The sequence below is a fragment of the Maniola jurtina genome, chromosome 22 (assembly GCF_905333055.1).
Source record: "Maniola jurtina chromosome 22, ilManJurt1.1, whole genome shotgun sequence".
Lineage (NCBI taxonomy): Eukaryota > Metazoa > Arthropoda > Insecta > Lepidoptera > Nymphalidae > Maniola > Maniola jurtina.
The window spans coordinates 1532812-1557425 of record NC_060050.1 but is presented as its reverse complement, the minus strand read 5'-3'; the positions used below and the strand labels follow the sequence as shown (position 1 = coordinate 1557425).

The 24614-nt window shown below is 36.9% G+C and overlaps 2 protein-coding genes across 3 annotated transcripts in view; both read right to left on the bottom strand.

Annotated features, from left to right (window-relative positions):
• The window catches only part of LOC123876859, a 60284-nt gene extending 46332 nt beyond the window's left edge, over positions 1-13952 (bottom strand). For both annotated transcript variants that reach the window (XM_045923240.1, XM_045923241.1), the window contains exon 1: positions 13339-13952. In XM_045923240.1, the coding sequence (XP_045779196.1) occupies positions 13339-13393 (55 nt within the window). In that variant the 5' untranslated portion in view covers positions 13394-13952. The remainder of the gene's footprint in view (positions 1-13338) is intronic.
• A 502-nt stretch (positions 13953-14454) lies between these two features.
• On the bottom strand, positions 14455-23389 carry LOC123876860 (sugar transporter ERD6-like 4). The gene is made up of 4 exons (XM_045923242.1): positions 23348-23389; positions 21032-21167; positions 19218-20211; positions 14455-14742 (listed from the first exon to the last, which is right to left on the bottom strand). Exons 1-4 carry the CDS (start codon positions 23372-23374, stop codon positions 14472-14474), a joined length of 1428 nt encoding a protein of 475 aa, XP_045779198.1. The 5' UTR covers positions 23375-23389; the 3' UTR covers positions 14455-14471.
• Positions 23390-24614: the final 1225 nt, after the last annotated feature.

The following is a 24614-nucleotide window of genomic DNA, read 5'->3' as shown; positions in this document are numbered from 1 at the left end:
GGATAAAAGTAACTGCCCAGCTACTTAGCTTAGTTAGTTAAATAGTCATTATGGTTCATCAAATTAAAATTCCGTAAAACGATAAAGATTTCACAACTTAGTATTAAGTAAGGTCAGCAATCAGCATGCCGTATCTATCCGTTTCAAAGTGCTTATCTCAAACATTCCTAAACAGATTTGATCTAGTTTTTTGTACTAAGTATTTCGAAAAAATCTATCTTCAGCTTTTTGACAAAGGTTTGGCCTGGGCCTTTGAATAACAACGCTGAGCGTTGATAAGTCAATCAGATAAAGTACGGGCGATTGTAATTTCTCAATTCCAGGCTATTTAGTCGTTTATGACGTCACGACCACATCAAGCAATTTACTGCAATACCCAGCAATACCTGAAAATTTCAGCAATGTTATGCAAAGTAATCGCTCCAGATGGCTCCATTTATTGCTCCAGACTGATTCATACGTGTTGCCGAGCAACAATTGCTTAAAAATTGTCCATGTAAGCGCACCAGTGAATCAGGACTAACCTTTTTAGGTAGGTAAAATTTATCTACTAAAACTCAAATCTAGACATTGTTATTGTCAACTTTTACTCAGACTAACGAAATGGCATCAAACAGCAAGCCTAAATTATGCTAATTGGTATGCGACAGAAATAGAAAAACTTTCGTTGAGGGGAAAGTGGACTCGCGCGGCTGGCAGGTGAGTGGAACTTGAACGAGTAGGTAGGTAAGTTGAGACCTATTGCGCAGATATTATCAATTACCGACTGGTATAGCTAACTAGCTCATATTAGATATCGATTTACTAATGATCGAATGCAAAGAACCACAAGCTTAATCACAACCCGTGTTACAAACGCGAAAGTGTGTGGTTTGTTGTTTTATTGGTTTGTTCTTCAATCACGTCGCAACAGAGCTACGAATTGACGTGATTTTTCGCAAGGGTATAGTTTAACACTTTGGCATTTATAATTAGTGTAGTGTACATACATAGTCTCACCTATGGTGCTGAAACGTGGACACTGACAAATGGCCTTGTTCACAAATTCAAAGTTGCTCAGCGAGCTATGGAGAGGGCTATGTTAGGAGTTTCCCTGAGGGATAAGATCCGAAATGAGGAGATCCGCAGGAGAACCAAGGTCACTGACATAGCCCAAACTATTAGCAAGCTGAAGTGGCAGTGGGCAGGCCATGCCTGTCGTAGAGGCGATGGCCGTTGGAGCCGGAAAGTCCTTGAGTGGAGATCGCGTTTGAGCAAACGTAGTGTGGGACGCCCTCCAGCACGATGGACCGACGATATAAAGCGGCTGGCGGGAAGTGGCTGGATGAGGAAGGCTGAGGACCGGGTGTGGTGGCGCTCTATAGGGAAGGCCTATGTCCAGCAGTGGACGTCCACAGGCTGATGATGATGATGATGATGATGACATACATAGTCTAAATCTATACTAATATTATAAAGAGGAAACCTTTGTATTTTTGTATGTTTGTATTTATTAGGCTCAAAAACTACTGGACCGATTTCAAAATTTCTTTTACCATTACTTAGAGGGATTTTTCCGAATTTGTATAGGCTATATTTTATCCCGGAACACCCGTGCGAAGCCGGGGCGGGTCGCTAGTATACGATATGAAAGGAAAAGCTGACTGACTGACTGAACGTACAGCTCAAACTACTAGACGGATCAAGCTAAAAATTTGAAAGGCAGTAGGTACGCAGATAGCTATAATGTCATAGACATCTGCTACGACAGAATTTTTGAAAATTCAACCCCCAAGGGGATAAAATAGGGGTTTGAAAGTGTTGTCTATACGAACGAAGTCGCAGGCACTAACTAGTAATAAAATATAAGACGTAATATTAGTTATCAAGTATGAAACTGTTAAGTGGTTTCCTTTTAACTCACTTAACCTAAGCTATCATAATGTAAGAGTCCATCTATTGCATGTGCAAGTGTGTCAAACTATTGCACAGTTACAGACTGTGCAACAAGTAACAGTTCCTTTTATCGAAAGGTTATATTATTATATTCATATTATTAAGAGCGCCTCATTAGAGTCCAAGTAAAAGGTAAAAAACGTGCCTACTTAAATGATTTCTGTACGCAATGTATACGCAATTTTTTTTTGTAATATTATTGCAATTCACTATTAATTCAGTGATGGACTAATTGACCTTAAGCATATGAGCTTTGGGCCTCCAAATATTGAAAAATCGCAATTTACTCAAATCCAAAATTAGTTTAAAATATATTGTTCAATAAATAAAACAAGTATATTGATTTGGAGGTTTACCAATTTGAATTGTGAACCTTCCAAAAATATAATGTTAGAGTAGGTAGGTTCCTTAGTATCTTGATGATGATGATTGGCCATCAAGTTCTTAGCAGGGTCCCTCCCTTAATTTAGGAGACCTCTAAACCAGATTGCGTTTCGGCTTCCGGGCCTCAGAAAGTCATGATCCGTCCCTGTATCAGTCAAATAGGTGCTATTTATTTAGTAACTTTATTTATCTTTTCAATTCTGAAGAGGTTTTAAGAGGGGTCTCTCCGTCACTCGCTCCATACAAACGTAGTTCCAATTTCATTTAAATATCAAGCAACCAAAGTCCATGAAATTTTGCAGACATATTCTAGAAACTAATATCTATGCCTGTGGTTTTCCAGATTTCTGTTAAATGAAATGAAATTGGAACTACGATTGTATGGAGTAAGTGACGGAGAGAGCCCTGTTAAAGTGGTTTTTAAACTAAACATTGAGACATGGAGTTTCATGTTTTGTATCGATATCGCGTGCAACATTTCAGTTTCGCTTCCGCCGCGCGCGTTGATGTCTTTTCTTAGTAAAACTTGACGAACCATTACTTACTAAGATTCTGCATTGTTTTTTATTGTATGCTTCTGTTTATAATTTCACAAATAAACTATCTTACTTGTTTTTATAAGTTTTAATTAAGAAGAGCTCTGCCATACTTTGAAATTTCTTCATTGTAATGCCATTTTTTTCGGTATCCTTGGTTTTATTTAAAAAATATAAAAGAAATTGAAAAAAGATTACCCATTGAAATTCAAAGGAGTTGCAAGGAACCTCTGTATCCAGGCGGTTGCGTGGCATGTGGAAGTGCCAACAAGAGACCTGTGCCCAGCTGTGGACGTCCACCGTTTGATGACGACAAAAATAAAACGATACTTTTTGTTACTAGAGATACAAGTATGTTACGTAGGTGTGCGAGTTAAAAGTCACTTTGTCAGTAGTCTTCTTAATTGAAATGCATAGTACGTAGTTAATTTAGTTTACTTGCTTCGATAGTACATAGGTATTATATTTAAAAAAAATTGAGTTCCTTACCATCTTGTTTAAAAAGTTGGTAAATTAAATTTTACCAACTTAAGTTTATTTTTTAAGGCTATCTTTAAATTTTACTATAATATTTTCAATTAAAAAAATATTAACAAATTAAAAATAATAAGTAATTTAGGAAAGTATCAGTTTCACCAACCACCAGTTTATTATACTTTTCATCGAAGTACCAATATCACTACCAAGGTGAAACTTGTAGGTGTTCAGATATAAAAATTAAATTAAAAATTTAAAAAACCCCCGACACATAAACCTCTAAAAAGTAAAAAATAATAGGTAAGTATGTATGGGCCCTTTAAGAATAGTATAAATAGTAAAGTTTTTATCCAAGCGCTCGTTGCGCCAGGGGACCGCTACCTATCATAAACTATGAAAGTCATCTGTTGTAGAAAGAATAGTCTTTAGCGGTCCCCCGACGCAACGAACGCTTGGATAAAAACTTTACTATTTATACTATTCTTAAAGGGCCCATACATACTTACCTATTATTTTTTACTTTTTAGAGGTTTATGTGTCGGGGGTTTTTTAAATTTTTAATTTAATTTTTATTTCACGCTTTTTAAACTTTTATTCATAAATTACCGTTTATTTGTGCCATTCTAAAACCCAATTTCTATAATAATATAAATCCAATAAGGCAGCTAATATCTCTTCAAAAGTAACATCAATGTTATGTTAATTATACGTTCCATGAAATATTTTTGACCGAACATCACTAAATCAAGAATTATCTGAATGACTCACATAGTTTAACACGACCAAAACGAAATATCTGTTTCTAACATGTCGTTGCTTTAAAAATGTACCCATTTTACGTAGTCGTATAATAGTTCGCTTTTCACATGGCTTTTCAAGATATACCTACGATTAAATTGAAATCGACTTTCACCCGATGAAATAAGGAATAAAGTGGCTTGTATTTCATTTTGTTTGTTATTGCATGTCAAATTTTTATTTGACATAACTTTCAAAAACCGGTCAAGTGCGAGTCTGCCTCACACATGAAGAGTTCCGTACAAGTTTTTTTTAATGTAATGACAATTCAGTTGTCGGATTTTTCTGTTTACTTGGGCCACAGGAGTAGAGTGCTTGGGCTATAAGATATTGCTACCTGCCTTTCATGATTCTACGTAAACGGGAAGTACCCAATTTATAAGTTTTGATTCTCTTGAAAGATGACACACAGACAGACAACGAAGGGGTGAAGGAAAACATCGTCAGGAAACCTGCATGCTTAAGAGTTGGCCATAATGCTCCCTCAAAGGTGCGTGAGGTGTGCCAATACGTGCTTGGCCAGTGTGGTAGCTTCTCATTCTGAGAGGAGACTTGTGCTCAGTAGTGAGCCGGCGATGGGTTGATCCTGATGATGATGAATTTTAAACGTATTTTGTCAAAGTAAATAAGCTGAGTTCAAGCAGATAAAATATAAAGAAGGTGCGCCGAATGCATCATCCAAACCTGCGCGACAAAGCGACTACGATGCGGGAACCTCAGCCGCGCGGAGGGTCATCGCCTCCTACGATATTTAATGGTGACCAACCGGTGACCCCGCCGTACAAACGAAGGAAGCACAACTATCGACCCACTATCGACCAAATCTCTGTAATTACACGTCACGCACACAAACTCAACATAAATTCTACGAAACTGGTCACTTAACACCTTCCGATACGCATTTGACACAACGTAGTGATTATATTTTTTTGTTTGACACTTCAATGAAATAATTTAATTTTAAATCGTATCGTAATCGTGCTGTGCAAATTACACAACTTCAAATTGAAGTCTAGGGTTGTCAGAAAATAAATGGGGTAATTTTGCCTAAAAATGAGCAATTTTTTTTTTCATTATATTTAGACAAATTTATATTTTATTTTTGATGACAATCATAATATAACTAAGCGAAAAAGGCTGTTTTGTTAATTAAAAGATTTTAAATTGATATTGAAATTTAACTAAAACAAAACTTATTACTAAATTGTAGTACATTTAATATACCAGTCTCCGTCATAATAGCTGCATGCCAAATTTATCATGAAGTACCTAGGTACCTACGTAATTGGTGTACGTACGTTGGACAGATAAAAACGTATGTTTTTATCTGTCCAACGTACTTACCATGTTGTCTTCTATGTTTTTTGTAAATGTATATGTTTGTGTGTGCAATAAAGAAATAAATAAATAGGTAATCAAAATCTTACTACATTAATAATATTATTTAGTTATAGTTAGTCCATGATAGGTTGTTTTGGTAGGCACCCACCAAAACAACCTTAGCGACGAACGGAGGACTCGTCACGCGTGATGTGGTCAAAGATGGGACGCTATACGGATAGCTAGAATATTTATCTTTATTTAGGTATTTTTTAAGGTCATAAATGTCAGAAAACACAAGACAAATAAAATATGAACCCATTTTGAATAAATAACTTTGAATTTGGCTTAGAGAAAAAAAAAAACCGCTACCCAAGAGCCGCTTTGTGTAATTTGGTAAGAGATCTACGATATAGGGATGTAAACTTGCCCGGTGTATAACACCAAAAGTAGTGAATAGTCTACTAACCCTGCGAGATACGTTAAATAAAATCGCTAACTGGTACATACTTGGATTATTATTAAATATTTTTAGTGAATATATTGCGTTTTTATATTTGACTTTTTAACTTTTTTATTTTTAACTGTCAGGATACGATTATATAGTAAACATGGTGATGGGCACCCTGTTAAGCAGAGATTTTCAATAAGGCCAGAGGCCCTATACTGTAATTAATCAAAATTATGTAAAAACAGAGTAGGTAAATTTTAATACGTTGCAATCGATAAATTATTATTTTCTAGCATCGAACATCCATCGATTTGTAACTATCATAATAAAGACTAATCTAATGAGATCTCATTTTTTAATAATCATCGTGAAAGGGAAAAATAGGGAAAAATAGGAAAATAGGCAAATTTTCATATGTGAATGGTATCATTCCATAACGCACACATACTCATCAACTGACAGTTCCCCTGCTTCATTTGACTTTTCGGAGCATACCATCCTGAGTATTTATTCATCCAAGATGGTGACATGCACACCTACGCGACTACAACAGAGGCTACAACATTTTTTTTTCTACAGATACCTACTGAACCCTAAAAATAGTTTGACTATGGTTTGGGTTTGGGTTGATTGTTCGTGGCCTTTGGTTGACTGTTGGATATTATAATTGAATTGATGTTTTCTCGTTTAACTGTGATTATAATATTTTATAAATTAGAAACTCCGCGCCTACGATCCAAAGTATCGGAGTTTTCCAAAACATTATTTTCAAATAAATAATTATGTATCTAAGCAACGTCCATCTTGACAGCTTGACATTTGCCAATTGACATAATATTATGAACCTCTGTTACAATAGTGAAAGATCCCAGGGCCACCAGCGTCACGTATTTTCTGACGAACGAAATGTGGACGATTGAGTAGTGTTAGTATGTACTAAGAACGCATGCCTACAGACCTGCTAGCTTGCTTAGATGGCCAATTTTCAGGTATCAGGTAATCAAGGTACATAAAAACATTACTTACCTCACGTAAATTCTCCAATTTTTTTAATTTTTAGCTGATTTTTTTAAATATTAATAATTAATTGACATAAGTATAAGAGAGTGAGAGAGAAGTCAATATATCCTAATACACGTCTTACTCAGTCTCATGCGCGTAGATAATGATGCCCTCGCGCTCAAACCCACAGAGGCATTAAAATTGAATTTAGGGGATGATTGGCCCTCTGGATGGGTCTGTCTTCTTGTAAAAGGTTTTAAAATAGTTGTCTGGTGGACATATATAAAAATGGAGCATCAGAATTTACGTGCAGTTAAGTAATTACTTATTTTGGGAGCTTTAAAGCGTCTGCAAAGCAATACGGCCGACGCGGGAAGTGTCTAGGAGTATTGGCGACATATTTTTAAGGATATTGCCTAAAATATACGTAAAAATCAGTTTGGAGAATTTACGTGAGGTAAGTAATGGTTTTATGTACCTTGATTATCAGATACCTGAAAATTGGCCGTCTAAGCAAGCTAGCACGTAGGCTAGGCATGCTTTCTTAATACTTACTAACACTACTCAATCGTACATATTTCCTGTGTCAGAAAATACGTAACCTCTGGTGGTCCTGGGATAAAAGTAATAAGAAAACCAGAAAAGAGCTGATAACTTCCAAACGGCTGAACCAATTTTTTTGGATTATAGCTAAGAACACTCTCGATCAAGCCACCTTTCAAACAAAAAAAACTAAATTAAAATCGGTTCATTCGTTTAGGCGCTACGAGGCCACAGACAGATACACAGATACACAGATACACAGATACACAGATACACAGATACACAGATACACAGATACACAGATACACAGATACACAGATACACACGTCAAACTTATAACACCCCTCTTTTTGGGTCGGGGGTTAAAAATGGATCGAATCGAAAACTTTGTTCGAGTGTAAACAAAACTGGATCAGCAGGGCGATTCAGAACACGCGATTCGGTAAGTTATCGTACGATAAGATGTATTTTCAATTGAAAAATACATCTTATCGTACGATAGTTTACCGAACCGAGTGTTCTAAATCGCCCTTCTGAACCGGTCGAGATGTGTGTCATACTGAATGCAGAGCTGCGTGATCGCGAACCGTTATTTGTAATTTCGTTAATACACCAATATAAATGCGAATTTCTTAAATTAGGTATATTGAACTCAGTCTGCCGCAGAACTGATGGCCGGTGGGGCAGACGTGTTCTGGAGTGGAGACCGCGTAGCAGCAAGCGCAGTGTGGGACGACCTCCGACCCGCTGGACTGACGACCTTAAGAGGATAGCGGGAAGTGGGTGGATGAGGAAGGCGGAGGATCGTGTGTGTTGGCGCGCTCTCAGTAAGGCCTATGTCCAGCAGTGGACGCAAACAGGCTGATTGATTGATTGATTGATTGATAAACTTAGTCTGGTGGCCTAGATATCGCCTCTTTTCGGGAGGTCGGCGGTGGTTCGATCCCAGGCTCATACTTTGTTTAATTATAAATTAGTTACCTATCACATTGGTGAAGGAAAACATTGTGAGGGTTCTGCATACTCGAGATTTCTCCATTTGGAAACATTACCGAGAAATCTCAGGCATGCAGGTTTCCTCACGAAGGTTTCCTTCATGAATAAAGCAAGTGATATTTAATTGCTTATAACGCACTTAACTCTGAAAAGTTGAGATTTGTACCCGGGATCGAACCTTGACCGATTAGACGGCCAATATCTTAACCACTGGGTTATCACTGGTTATTAAAATTGGTATGTGTTGCTTATTAATTATGTAATATCGAATCGAATCTACGTATGCAAAAACCTTCAAAAACTGTCAAAACATCACTTTAAGTATCAGTTTCTCAGTTATTGTTTAATTTTTTTTAAGTAGATTGTACAGGTTTTGCAGAGCAAGGCTAGGGCCTTTTCAGTGCGACGCGGATGACCTACGCGGACGTCCGCGACGGACGGTAAAATGTATGAAACGGATAGCCCTCCGCGACGCGGACAGCTCCGCGTCGGTCTGAACGCGCTGTTGAGGTTTCATACATTTTACCGTCCGTCGCGGACGTCCGCGTCGCACTGAAAAGGCCCTTACTCTTCAATAGCATTTTCTCTTTATTCCAGTTTCACAAATAATCCATACTAATATTATAAATGCGAAAGTGTGTCTGTCTGTCTGTCTGTCTGCTACCTTTTCACGGCCCAACAGTTTGACCGATTCAGACGAAATTTGGTACAGGATTAGCTTATATCCCGGGGACGGATATACGCTACTTTTTATCCCGGAAAGTCAAAGAGTTCCCACGGGATTCCCAAAAACCCAACCGCTTAACCGATTTGTATGAAATTTGGTACAGAGAGAGGTAGCTTACGTTCCTGTTGTTGACATAGGCAACTTTTTATCCCGGAAAATCAAACATTTACCACGGGATCTTTGAAAACTTAAATCCACGCGGATGAAGTCGCGGGCATCCCCTAGTAATATAATAAGTTACTTTCCAAGACCCTCAAGTCTACGAGGTCTAAAATTTACCAAAGTTCCGAAAAACCATATCTGAAAATTTAAAATATATTTTATTGAACAAAAACGATTACCTACTTGCAGTACTAACTAATACCTAACTACATTTATGTATCGGATGCATCGGTTGGTTCCCTGACTAGATTATTCTGTATTGTGGGTTTAGTATATTTGTCACTTGGGTTTAATTCTACATTTAAATATACAGTGCACTAATTTTAACAACCATATTAAACAAAACGTTGAATTTCTTGCTAATAATGGCAAACGACCTTATAATATGCTAAATATAGGAAGAGAGCTTCTGTTAGATTGTAATTATTTAAAGAAGCGACTCAGGGTACAACTTTATCTGGACTTGTTTTACAAAACAATCACACTAATATTATAAAGGAGAAAGTTTGTATGTGTGTGTGAGTGTGTATGTTTGTTACTCCTTCACGCAAAAACCACTGGACGGATTGGGCTGAAATTTAAAATAGAGATAGATTATACCCTGGATTAGCACATACTACTACTTTTTATACCGGAAAATCAAAGAGTTCCCACGGGAATTTAAAAAAAACCTACATCCACGCGAACGAAGTCGCGGGCATCAGCTAGTGTTTGATATATCATACGCCGGCCGTAATGAAACACAGATCGGTCTTTTAGTTTTTGAATGGATGGATCACTGGGAGACTTTTATTCCGGAAAATCAAAAAAATCCTGCGTAATTTGTAATTATCTAAATCCATGCGGATGAAATCGCGGGCGAAAACTCCAAAACAAATGAATACAGCTAAGTATGAACCATGAACCTTACCGCGGTTAAAAAATCTTATTTAGAAATTGGCATTACGTGCTTAAAAACGAGACGTAATAAGTAAGTAGCTACTGGTAAACCTTCTTCATGCATTGTAGTAATTTTCATCATTAATAAATTACTCGTAAGGCATGACGACTTTCACTCGTAATGGCTACCAGGAAAGCATAAAGACCGGGGGTCATTTAAGCAATAAATCATTATCACAGACTTATCAACGATCATGCGGGTTATTCCGTTTATCCACTACTAACGACCCGCCCCGGCTTCGCACGGGTGGACACTACCACGAAAAATCCTATCTATTTTCCGGGATAAAATATAGCCTATAGGTACGGATTCGGAAGAATCCCTCTAAGTAATGGTAAAAGAAATTTTGAAATCGGCCCAGTAGTTTTTGAGCCTATTCAATACAAACATACAAAAATACAAAGGTTTCCTCTTTATAATATTAGTATAGATAAACGGAAACAACCACCCTTGGTACTTCATACACGGAAACGTCTATCCACCCTGTATTAAAAAATATGTAATACTAGAGGATGCCCGCGACTTCGTCCCCGTGGATTTAGGTTTTTAAAGATCCCGTGGGAAGTTTGATTTTCCGGGATAAAACGCCTTTGTCAATTACAGGGACGCAAGCTACCTCGGTCCCAAATTTCATACAAATCGATTTAACGGATGGGTCTTTAGGAATCCCGTGGAAACTCTTTGATTTTCCGGGATAAAAAGTAGCCTATGTCCATCCCCGGGATATAAGCTAACTCTATACCAAATTTCGTCAGAATCAGTTAAACTGTTGGGCCGTGAAAAGGTTGTAGACAGACAGACAGACAGACAGACAGACAGACAGACAGACACCCTTTGGCATTTATAATATTAGTATGGATTCTATAGATAATAGAGCTGGCAGCTACCTCGGACAAAGAATTAGTCTAGCCATTCAAAGAGGGAACGCTGCCAGTATCTTCGGAACCTTGCCTAAAGGGACTTCTTTTAATAATTTATTTTAGTTATTATATTATGATTTTTTAAGGTTTTTAGATTAAGGTTCATTGTTTTAATAATTTATATTCTATAAATAGTAAATACTTATATATATGTAGTAGATGATGCCCGCGAATCCATCTGCGTGGATTTACTCATTTAAAACACATGGGGACTCTGATTTCCGGGATAAAAAGTAGCCTATGTCACTCTCCACTCATACAAAACCAAACGTCCATCCCTTGCTCCGTTGCGGCGTGATTGACGACCAAACCAACCAATCAAGACACGTCTTTATATGGGTATTCCGTCCCATTCCTCCCGATACTAATTACAGCCCGTTCCCACTTGGCGGCTGTCGGGCCCGGATTGTAATCGGATGTTCTACTGGCAGAACATTTTGACACAAAATCAGTTTCAGATAAGTGTGAATAGTTTCATATAAAATATTCTGCCATGGGAACATCCAATTAAAATCCGGGTCCGACAGACGACGAGTGGGAACTGGCTCTTAATGACAGTTTTAGAAACAGAAGCTCTTCTCTTCCATTCCTGTCCGTACTGAATGACAGATTCACGCACTGTAATGTCCATAGCCAATTAGAGCCAATTCAGAAATAATAAATTTCCAAATACCCCCAGCCGGAATCCAAACCAGGGACCTTCGAGACCACGGCGCACACCACTACGCTATGGAGGCTAGTTATCTGAATGTAATCATTATATCATAATAACATACAAAAAAATGTTCATGGTTAAAATCATTAAAGCATATTGCAACAACTGGCCGCATTCGTATAAATAAGGCTTTAAAATAATTAATTGTTTTTACGTATAATATTATTATACGAGTTTATTAACAAAAAATATATATCGATCGTTTTGAGAAATTGTGTAAAAAAAACCGGCCAAGTGCAAGTCACACTCCAGCACCGACGGTTCCGTACTCAGGTATTTTTTCCGATATTTGGCACGATAAATCAAAAACTATTATATATAAAAAGAAATAAAAATCCGTTTTAGAATGTGCAGGTAAAGCCCTTTCATATGATATCCCACTTGGTATAGTTATCTTACTTTGAAAATTGAAACGTATTTTTTTTGTGATGTAACCACAAATTCATGGTTTTCGGGTTTTTCCTTTATTTGTGCTATAAGGCCTACCTACTTGCCAAATTTCATGATTCTAGGTCAACAGGAAGTAGGTACCCTATAGGTTTAACTTGAGAGACACGACAGACGGACTGACGGACAGACAGAGAGAGAGACAAACAGACGGACAGCAAAGTGATCCTATAAGGGTTCCGTTTTTTGCTTTTGAGGTACGGAACTCTAAAAAGTAAAGTCATGTCTCACTTACTGACTCATCAAAACCCAACTCAAACCCTTGGGCCTTAAAAGCTCTAATTTTGCACAGAGATCTCCATCATAGTAGGTATACGACATAATTTATTATGTAGACGAGACGTGTAAGAAGGCTGGAACTTTCAAAATTACTGCATTTTAATTTTCAAGCTGCTTACGAGTGCAATACGTGCAAAATTTTATTTTTTAATATTACTTAAGTATTTAAAGACAATAATAAATCATAATATTATAGATTAGGTACTTACTTAATTAGGTATAATTTAAAATCGTAATTTAAAAAAATACCAAGTATCGATTTCATAATTTGCTCATAAGTTTTTTTTTAAATAATATATGTAGACTTCCTTTTGTTTTATAACGTAGATAGGTATGGCATTGATAATAATAAACAAGAAAAAGTAAAAATTATCGTGTTGAAATTCTATTTGGAAAATCCCTGCAAACTCGAATCAAGTTTGAAAGGTTTTTTTTTCTCTCTCGTCTGGCTTTATAAAGATCAGCCAATGTCAAGTTTGTAGTTATTTGTAACAAGTTAGTTAAACTACAACTATGGACCCCGTTTGAGCCGGCGCTCGCCAACATACGCACGGCACCCCCTTAGGGCGCTTTCCAGTCAGTTTTAACAAAAAAAAACACTCCAAAAAGGCAGAGCACGCCCGCCAGCCAACACCAACACAAACGAAGTCTCAGTTTGAAAGGTAGTATTAATTACTTGCTATGTTAATTTGATTGCTCGACTCACCTGTTAAAACAGCCAATACCAACAAAAATCCACCAAAAAAATGTGAATGCTTCATTTTTATAAAATGCACTTACACATAAAATCACTAAACATTCACTACCCGTAACTTATAGATTCTTTAAATCCAAAATTCATATAAAACATAAAAAAAACGGCATAATTCAAATCATTCTTTCCACGTGAACATTAACACACAAGAATCCATTGAATTTTTCAACATTATTTTCGTATTATAATTTTGAAAAACATCGCATGTTTTCCGGAATTTCGAAACGTCAATATTAATTTTTCCCGCGTGGTAGTTACATTCGAAAGTCCAACGCATACTGCTCTATACAGGCAAGTCAAGTGCGATGCTGATGTAAACGGTGCTATAAGGCGACCGAATTGAAAACCCTGCCAATCACCTTTCAAGTTCCTTACTTTCAACAGTCTTTTCATTTTGGTTGGGTTATATAAAGTTTAGCATGCATGCTTGGACACGGGGACCTGCGTGACAGCTTTAATTGGAAATCGGCAGGTTAGTAACATTGAACTCTTGCCTCTTGCATTATTGAGATATCAACATCAGTTGCTTTGGACATGAGTCGTGGGTTTAAGGTTTTGACAGATACAAAGGCGGTGACCCACTGCAACGGGCCAACTGCTCACTATTTCTATCAAAGAGAAAAACTTCACCTTTTTCTACTTTGTTTTATTGAGTACTAGAGATGCCCGCGACTTTGTCCGTGTGGATTTAGATTTTTGTAAATCCCGTGGGAACTGTTTGATTTTCCGGGATAAAAAGTTGCCTATTTCGATTACAGGGACGCAAGCTACTTCGGTACCTTTCATACAAATCAGTTAAGTGGATGGGTCTTCAGGAATCCCACGGGAACTCTTTGATTTTCCGGGATAAAAAGCAGCCTATGTCCGTCCCCGGGATATAAGCTAACCCTGTACCAAATTTCATCAGAATCGGTTACACTGTTGGACCGTGAAAAGGTAGCAGACCGACAGACAGATAGACAGACAGACACACTTTCGCATTTATAATATTAGTATGGATTGATTTGTAATAAATACCTTTAGCAAAATAAAAATAATATAACTAGGAATGACTTATATACTCCACCTCAAATTAAAACAAACGTTTAGATAAACGCCTTTATTTGTTCATTTGTCCTCAAAACCTCGTCCACATCGAAATTCTTAGTCTTAAAGTACGATTCTATCTCTTGTAATGTCTTCCCCTTGGTTTCTGGTAATTTAACATAGAAATAACCAAGACATACAAACATGATCCCCGTATTCATAAGAAACAGGCCGTGGTACCCCATAACAGAAATAAATTTGGGTAAAAATACTATACTAAAACATAAAGTTCCAATGAGTAAAGGGGAAGTCAATATACAGAAATACATCCTTAATTCTACTGGATATATTTCACCGAATATTATTTCTATTACAGGATACGGTCCTGCGTTTACAATTATAAAGTAAAAAGCCAGTAAAACCACATTAATCCATTGGAAGTAAACTTCAGAATTTTTAAAGTACAAACACAAACTTAGTACAATTAAAACAGCGTTCGCTATTAAACCTGACGAGAATATCAAAAAACGAATAGAAGTCTTCTTAATTAGTACACAAGAAAGACAAGTGCCTATGAATATAAATCCGTCAACCACTAATGTATATAATAGAACGTCGGGAGAGCCAGTTATATCTTCCAATATAACGGTTGCCAGGGTACTGAAAACAACCCTCCCCGCCGCCGCAAAATAAGCATACAGAAAAGCAACCATAACTATTATATCCCAAAAATACCTTTTCTTTAAAGCTGATAACAATTTCTTAAAACTATTGTTCAAATTCACATCGACACCTGCTTTTTGTTTAATGGTTTCCATTTTTATTAGTAACCTCAATTCCTCTTCAGAACTCGGATTACTACCATGTATTTTTCGAAATGCCGTTGCACAATCTTCAAATTTACCTTTAGAGGCCAACCAATGAGGGCTTTCTACCCAAAAGTAAGGAAGACAGAGATGTATAATTGATAGAGATAACCCAACTAGAGTTAATGTTCTCCAATTTATGATAGCACCTAGTAAATGGCCAATTATGTTTCCAAGCGCTGGTGTAACCATAGATACCAAACTTAGCTGAATTGCTCGTGATTTGGGGGAAGTAAACTCCGCTATACCAACTAAATTAAATATGGTAAAAAGTGGAACAGACATTCCGACTAGGAATCTTGATAACATGAACGTGGAAAATGTTCTGGCATAGTATAGAATAATCCAATTTAATACTAATGGTGTAGAAAAGAGTGTGAAAGTCCATCTTCTTCCGACGATATCACTTATGACAATAGTCACGAGGCTGAGTACGCCAGAGAGTGGTACAAAGGATGCTTGAACAAAAAATAATTAAGTTATTATATTAAACAAGCAATCAAAAGCTTAATTTGCTATAAATCAGCTGAAAAAGGCAAATTTGCATGTACAACATGCAGCATGCGACATGCACCACCCGCCTTTCCATTGCTTTGCAAATGTGCATTGTAAGGTCTATATCTCCTGAGGATGCTCCAGAGTCGGAGCAAAACGTGCGTCGAGTGTGTTTTGGTGGATTTGTGTGGTGTTATGTGTTGGTACTTGGGATTTGCTTGGTGGCTGGCTTTTCCTGAATGCTTAGCGGGCGGGTGAAGGGCGGGCGGTGCCTGTCGCATGCTGCATGTTGTACCATACAGATTTGCCTTTTTCAGCGATTTATAGCAAATTAAGCTTTTGATCCCTTGTATATCATGAACTTCCATGCTTCTATACAATATTATTTTAAAGCAAAAGTGATAATACTGTTCTAATATAAGTAGAAATAGAAAGATTCAAATAATTTTTTACAAGTTCTATTGAATTGAGTGCATTTGATTTACTTGAGGTGTGATTATTGAAACACGACTGTTCTTTCGATGGCTCGTTTATTAGTAAATCAAATGCACTCTTAAATGCTAAGATCTCAGCCTAAGTTAGCGAGCCGATACAACTATATAGCGTTCGCCTAATGGGGATACGGCCTAAATCGTAATTTACCTTTGTATGGACAAGTGCGTATGAAGTGTATACTCCAGTGGTGACTTACCTATCAAAAATATCTCATTTTCGCTGAGCATTATGCCCTCATCCTGTCGCTGCAATGCTCGCACCATCCCACTCATGTGTCCGAATGTAAACCCGCATGATATAACAGTGAGGTTCAGTGTTACAATCACGAAAATCTGAAATCAATAATCTATGCATCTTATACCTTGAGACCAGGGACGGACTCTTTCGTAACTACCTCCGGTCACCGTAGACTCCACGAGACGGGATGACAGATCCTTAACAAAGGATTTGGCATTCTCGCCCCACGAACCCATGGTCTCCACCCCAAAAGGCACAAATATGAAATTATTTTCTATATTTTCATATTTGTGCCTTTTGTTTATAATTAAATTATAAACTTTTATTATAATTATGTTTGGAACCCTAAAAGAGTGAGGCCCGACTCTTACTTGTTTAACCTGATAAAATTAGTGTTTTATATATTATCACCTAAGTACTTAGTTAATGTTTTTCATATCGTCACACCGGTTTGGGATTATCATAAGTACAACCCGTTTATTTGAAAATTGGTATCACTACTAATGCTACGAACTTGTATAGCTCGACCGGATTATATTATGCAATGCAATTTTTTTATTTATTTTTTATTCACTTTTCACGTTTTTATAACATAGTAAAAAATATAAATGTTGTTGGAAGTGTTCAAATTATTTTTAAAGTAATATTTTTATAAACATTGTTTAATTTTGATAAACTAGCTGAGATTGTTGTGGGCTCTACTCAGACTGGGCAGCGGGCGCGTTTGGAACTCTCGAAGCTTAGTATTAAGTTTACGTAATTAATTAAATTATCACCATTACATCTTACAAATTCAACAACTGACCATCAACAAGTGTGCAATGGTACCTATATTGAATTAATGACTTTGACTTAGAGTTTGACCTACCTTACGATGACTAGCTTTAGCAGCCATTTACTACAGCTGATCAGTTCAACAACTATTCACTGACTAAGCAACTGAGTAGTGCAATAATTTGAAATAAAACTAAGTAGGTATAGCTGTACAAGTATGCTGATAGGGTATCAATGACTTTGTTTTAAATGTTAATTGGGGTTCCGTACTTCAAAAGGAAAAACGGAAGCCTTATAGGATCACTTTGTTGTCTGGCTGTCTGTCTGTCTGTCTGTCTGTCGGTCTGTCTGTCTGTCCGTCGTGTCTGTCAAGAAAACCTATAGGGTACTTCTCGTTGACCTAGATTCTAGAATCATGAAATTTGGCAAGTAGGTAGGTCTTATAGCACAAGTACAGAAATAAATCTAAAAACCGCGAATTTGTGGTTATATCATTTAAAAAAAAAATTAAAATGTGCTTCAATTTTCAAAATAAGATAACTATAACTACCAAGTGGGGTATCATATTTTTTTTGGATCCAACTTATGCCTACTCTGAATTTAAACATAAAATACTGGAGTTCCGCAAGGGAGTGTTTTCGGGCCGGTTCTGTACCTATTACATACCTGCGATATTTCAGATCTAAAAAACAATATCATTGCTACGTTTTCTAATGAAACTGCTATTACAGCCATAGAGGTACATACAGAGAGGTAGTGGATAAGTTAAAAATAGCGCTAAATAAAATTTATAAATGGACTAAAAAGTGAAGAATAATGCTAAATGAATCAAAGTCGGTTCATATTGATACCACAAATAAAACAAGAAAGTACCACGCTGTTCATCACTGACTAAATAATTTCCGACGTGGTACAGCTAAATATCTTGGGATGTCACATGATGAGAAGTTGCGGTAGAAAGCACAATAATATTATTGTCAAGAAAAAGTAAAAAGAACTTGACATAAAGTTTAAACAAATGTATTGGCTTATTGGTAGATATTCTTTGCTGTAAATACACAAGTTTATTTTGTACAAACAAGTCCTGCAATGTCCATTTGACCTTATGGCCTACAGTTGTGGGGCTGTACCAAAACGGGTAATATTCAAATCATCCAACGGTTCCAAAAGAAAGTACTCAGAAATATTGTAAATGCATCCTGGTACACACCATAGTAGTTAATCATTCACAATGGTAGCTTATTGGCACTCAGTAATAACAAAAAAAATATACCAAAGTCTTGATGATAGACACCGACATGATCGATAAAATGGCATGTAACTGCTATTTGATGGTCATTTTCATAGTGTAAAGCTTAATACCTATATCTACAATCTATTGAGATGCAAACTAAGCCTGCAGGTGTTATAATAGAAATGATATGTGCCTAAGGAAATTAAACAAGCGCCTTTATTTGTTCACTTGTTCTCAAAACCTCATCTACATCGAAATTCTTAGTCTTAAAGTACGATTCTATCTCTTGTAATGTCTTTCCCTTGGTATCTGGTAATTTAACATAGAAATAACCAAGACATATAAACATGATTCCCGTATTCATAAGAAACAGGCCGTGGTACCCCATAACAGAAATAAATTTGGGTAAAAATCACACTAATATTATAAAGGCGAAAGTTTGTATGTGTGTGTGTGTGTGTGTGTGTGTGTGTGTGTGTGTGTGTTTGTTACTCCTTCACGCAAAAACCACTGGACGGATTGGGCTGAAAATTATACCCTGGATTAGCACATAGGCTACTTTTTATCCCGGAAAATCAAAGAGTTCCCACGGGAATTTTAAAAAACCCACATCCACGCGAACGAAGTCGCGGGCATCAGCTAGTACTATACTAAAACATACACTTCCAGCGAAAAAAGGGGAAGTCAATACACAAAAATATAACCTTAATTCTATTGGAAATATTTCACCAAACAATATTTCTATTACAGGTTGCGGTCCTGCGTTTACAATTATAAAGTAAAAAGCCAGTAAAACCACATTAATCCATTGGAAGTAAACTTCAGAATTTTTAAAGTAAAAACACAAACTTAGTACAATTAAAACAACGTTCGCTATTAAACCTGACGAGAATAGCAAAACACGAATTGAAGTCTTCTTAATTAGTACACAAGAAAGACAAGTGCCTATGAATATAAATCCGTCAACCACTAATGTGTATAGTACAATGTCGGGAGACCCAGTTATATCTTCCAATATAACGGTTGCTAATGTACCGAAAGCAACCCTCCCCGCCGCCCCAAGATAAGCATACAGAAAAGTAACCATAACTATTAAATCCCAAAAATATCTTTTCTTAAAAGCTGATAAGAATTTCTTAAAACTAGTATTCAAATTCATATCGACATCTGCTTTCTGTTTATTTGTCTCCATTTTAATTAGTAACCTCAATTCCTCTTCAGAACTTGGATTACTACCGTGTATTTTTCGAAATGCCGTTGCACAATCTTCAAATTTACCTTTAGAGGCCAACCATTGAGGGCTTTCTATCCAAAAGTAAGGAAGACAGAGATGTATAATTGATAGAGATAACCCAACTAGAGTTAATGTTCTCCAATTTATGATAGCACCTAGTAAGTGGCCTATTACGATTCCAAACGTTGGTGAAACCATGGATACCACACTCAGCAGAATCGCTCGTGATTTGGGGGAGGTGAACTCCGCTGTTCCAATTAAATTAAATACGCTAAAAAGTGGCGTAGACATTCCGACTAGAAATCTTGATAACATGAACGTGGAATAAGTTCTGGCATAGTATAGAATAATCCAATTTAATACTAATGGTGTAGAAAAGAGTATGAAAGTCCATCTTCTTCCGATGACATCACTTATGACAACGCACAGGAGGCTGAGTGCGCCAGAGAGTGGTGCAAAGGATGCTTGAACAAATAATAAATAGCATTAGACATCTTTGTTAATATCGCGTTACAGTACTGTCACTTTTATAAGTATAAATACGCCGTTATACTTGCGCAGATATCTTATTTTTGAATGGCGCGAAAATATCTCAGCCAATCATAGCGCGCGTCCGTCCGCTATTGGTTGTTTCCTACGCGCCATGTTTTGTACGCGCGAATATTATTATAGGGGCACGATGCTCTGTTGTTCTTGTATTTAAAATCGTAACGTCAAGCGATAAGGTCTGTATTTCCTTGGTGTGTACATTTGGTTAGGTTGTGCAAACGAATTTTGCGATTTGGCTTGATACAAAAGTGATAGTACTGTTCCAATATAGAAATCGAAGGATTCTTTCAAATAAAAGTTTACAAGTGCTATTGAATCATCAAGTAAATCTACCATTGATTCGGAATGTCCTTTCCATCAAGTAGAATCAACAAGAAATTCGGTGGTTGCTCTTTTTGACCGACTTCAAAAAAAGAGGGGGTTCTTATTTCGAATGTATGTTTTTTTTTGTATATAATTTACGCGATTACTCCGCCAAATATGAACCGATTTTCATAATTTTTGTTTGGTAGGTAAATACTTCAGAATTTGACCCATTTTAATTTGGTGAAGTAATTGCTCGCGATCAGTGTAATAGCTTAGTAAACAGTAGGTTTTTAACAAGGCATAGCATATTTTAATACAGTGGGGCCACTAAAAATTGTAAATTTTTTTAAAAAACCCCTAAAAAATAAACCGACCCTCAATAACCATAAACATTTTTTTTTATATTCGATTTGTTTCAAAGTAACTCACCTATCAAAAATATCTCATTTTCGTTGAGCACTATGCCCTCATCGTGCTGCTGCAATGCTCGCACCAACCCGCTCATGTGTCCATAAGTGAACCCACATGATATAGCGGTGAGATTCATTGTTACTATCACGAAAATCTGAAATCAATAGGTATAGTATATATATATATAGTATAACTCGGTCGCGCTAAGTTTGCACCTTGCTGGAATGCGGCGCCTCTCCCACTTCCCCGCTTCCATCTGAGACTGCATCATCACTTACCACCAGACGAGATTACAGTCAAGGGCTAACTAGGATCTGAATAAAAAAAGATTTAGGCTTTACGGACTTGTATCTGAATTAAAAATTAATTTAAAAAAAAATAAGGCGGTGGTTGCAGGAAATAAAAGTCGTGAGGCAAGGACGTGATGACTGTTATGGTCACTACTAGATATTTTAATACGGCACTAAGTTGAAACTGCATAGCTTGGGACAGTGGCTGTTTTTTCCGACTAACTGCTTGCCACGGGTAGCTTGTATTTTGGCCGACCGGGGGGCAAGTACGTTTGTAGATAAAATATATAAATGTATGTAAATTGTTGGGTATTTATTTATATTTATGGTTTAATGATAAGTTATGGGGTTAACATGGGGCAACATGGGATTATTCACCTGCACCAGATTGCAAGGCGTCCCACATACCCTTCCGGAAGCAGTGTGGCTTCTACGCTGCTTCCGAGTGGGATGCGTAAAAGCATTTCCCAGCATTAAAAAAAAGGGCGAACCAACAAATTCTTGAAGAGCCGGCGGCAACAATGCATCTGCGGTACTTCTGGTGCTACAAGTTGTTCATGGGCGGTGGTAATCACTTAACACCCAGCCCGCCTGCTCGTTTGCTCGCAATTTTTTATAAAAAAGAAAAAAAATTAACAAAAAAATAATGACAAATTTTAGTACAAATAGGTTCTATTTATACTACCTAATAGGTTTATTAACGAATTTAAATGTTATTATTAGTAGTTGTACGATAATAGAATATCAATCTTATACCACCGCCCTGTAGACACTGTAAAGGGCGTCAGAAATCTGGAATCTCTCAGTTTTGAGTTTTCGTATTTATTGGTGGCATCTGGGTTTATAATTACAGCCTTGATTTCTTTTACGTACTGGTGTTCTAACATACAATATAACATAGTAAAATCTTGTTGTGACACTGGTTATATTTGCTAGTTCAAATTGACCCAACCACGGACTCATTTGGATAAAAAGGAGGCTCTCTGATACCGACCTTAAAAACTTTCGGAGGTGGTCCGTCTGATGAAACCCGCTTCTCGCTCGCACTTTGCTGACTTCCGCCGGCATTGCCTCGTTCATCCAATTTGACCATGTTATCTTGTGATCCGATGTGCTTGCGTGGTCTTCTGATTGTCCTTAAGGACAAGGTCAAAGGTTATCAATCCAAAGGTCACCAATTTAGTTAGTGGTTCGGCGCACAGGCAAGGACGGACGGTTTGACGGAAAACACTCACTTGAAAAGCGCTGTACGTACGTGCTTTTACTATTAGATTTAATACCGCATTAAGTGGAAAATTGCATAGCTCGCGACAGTCGCCTGTCTGGTTTTATTATAAAAACTTGAAAATTCAATCCCATCCAAAACAAACGTAAGAAATGAGCCAAGTTCTATATCAACGAAGTGAGATATTGTAAGCTTCGCCGATAAAAGCACCTTCAGTTATGAAAAGAACTTAATAACTTAAAAACTGTACAAGTTTTTTTCGTGAAATTCAAGATTCTAAATATTTAAAGAAGTTTTAGTAGATATGTTAAATTGTTAGTATGTAGGTCTTATAGTTTCTGAGTTATTGGGGTTGAAACTGGCTTGAAAATACACATTGTCAGTGCGTCGTCGCGCAGTTCTTATGGGAATTTTTGTTTTATTCGAACTTAGTGGACACACTGAGGTGTGTCTTGATTGCACGACCTCAGCTTGTCTTTTGGCAGACCGGCCTGGCAAGTACATTTGTTTATTAAATATTATATGCAATATATGCAATATATATATAACTAATGTGAAAAATGAGGAGGTTCTCAATTCGACTGTATGTTTTTTTTTCTTGTATGTTTGTTACGCAATTTCTCCGCAAATTATTAATCGATTTTCTTGATTCTTTTTTTGTTTGATAGGTCATACCTTAGAGATGGTCTCATATAAATTTGGTGAAGATCTAGTGAATATCTTCGAAGATAGAGAACGGATCTCGACGGATAAAAGTAAATATTAGAGTAATATACACCGGCTTCAGAAAATATTGTTATGACTTAGACTTTGACCTACCTTACTATGACTAGCTTTGGCAGCCATTTCATACAACTGACCAGTTCAACAATTAGTATACACTGACTAAGTCTGCAGTGCAATTGTTTTAAACAAAGCCAAAGGTAGGTATGTTAAGGTTCTAGTTAGGTATGCGGATAGAATGACGAAATTTTTTCACTATTGGCGTACCCACTCCTGGCACAAGCTTAACATTTAATTGGAGGGGAAAAAGGAGTACTAGTCATGATTAGGATGGCTAATATTCTTTAAAAAAAGTAGGTTCATTTTAGACATATTTTTATCGTACTTAATAAGTATGTCTAGTTTCCTTAAAGAACAATGCGGATAAAATAGGGGTCTGAAATTTGTGTAGCCCATGCGGACGAAGTCGTGGGCTTATGCTAGTTGTTAACAGGGCTCTCTCCGTCACTTACTACATACAATCGTAGTTGCAATTTCATTTGAATATTAAGCAACCAAAGGCATAGATATTACTTTCTAGAATATGTCTGCAAAATTTCATGGACTTTGGTTGTTTAATATTATTCAAATGAAATTGGAACTACGTTTGTATAGAGCGAGTGACGGAGAGACCCCTCTTAATAAAACAAACCTCCTTTTTTGCCAAAATAATAGGTAGATAGGCTTTTGGAAGGTAATGTTAGCGGATGTAAATTGTTGAAATACGAAACGAATACAAATTCAAACGAATCGACCCTCAAATAGTTAAAAATAGGTGATTACACCTACTTTTAATGTAATAATTATGTAGATACATACATCTATAACGAACATGAGCTAATGAACCTTCAGTAGTTACTTAATGGCAAAAATGCATTTAAAGGTGGACTTATGCTACACCGTGTACGGGCCGAGCCTTGATATGTAAGTTAAACACGATATTATGATCGAAGGATCATAATATCCAAATTAAATAAATAAAAATAATAAAATAAATTGGTGGCACCAAGGAAATCACTTAGGTTGCTTCAAAACTTGTAATAAACTGAGCATGATAGAATTCTTGAGATTGTATGACGGAAAATATTAATCTACGCCAACTTTTTTTCCCGGGAAATCAAAGAGTTCCCACGGGATTTTAAAAACATACCTAAATCCACGCGGACGAAGTCGCGGGCATCGTCTAGTTCTGTCACAATTTCAACTCTCCATCTATTCGGTTCACGAGATACAGGTCTTTTGGCAGAGAGCGGATGGACGGACAGACAGCGCAGGCTTAGTCCCGTTTGCACTCCTCGGGTACGGAACCGTATTAAAAAATAAT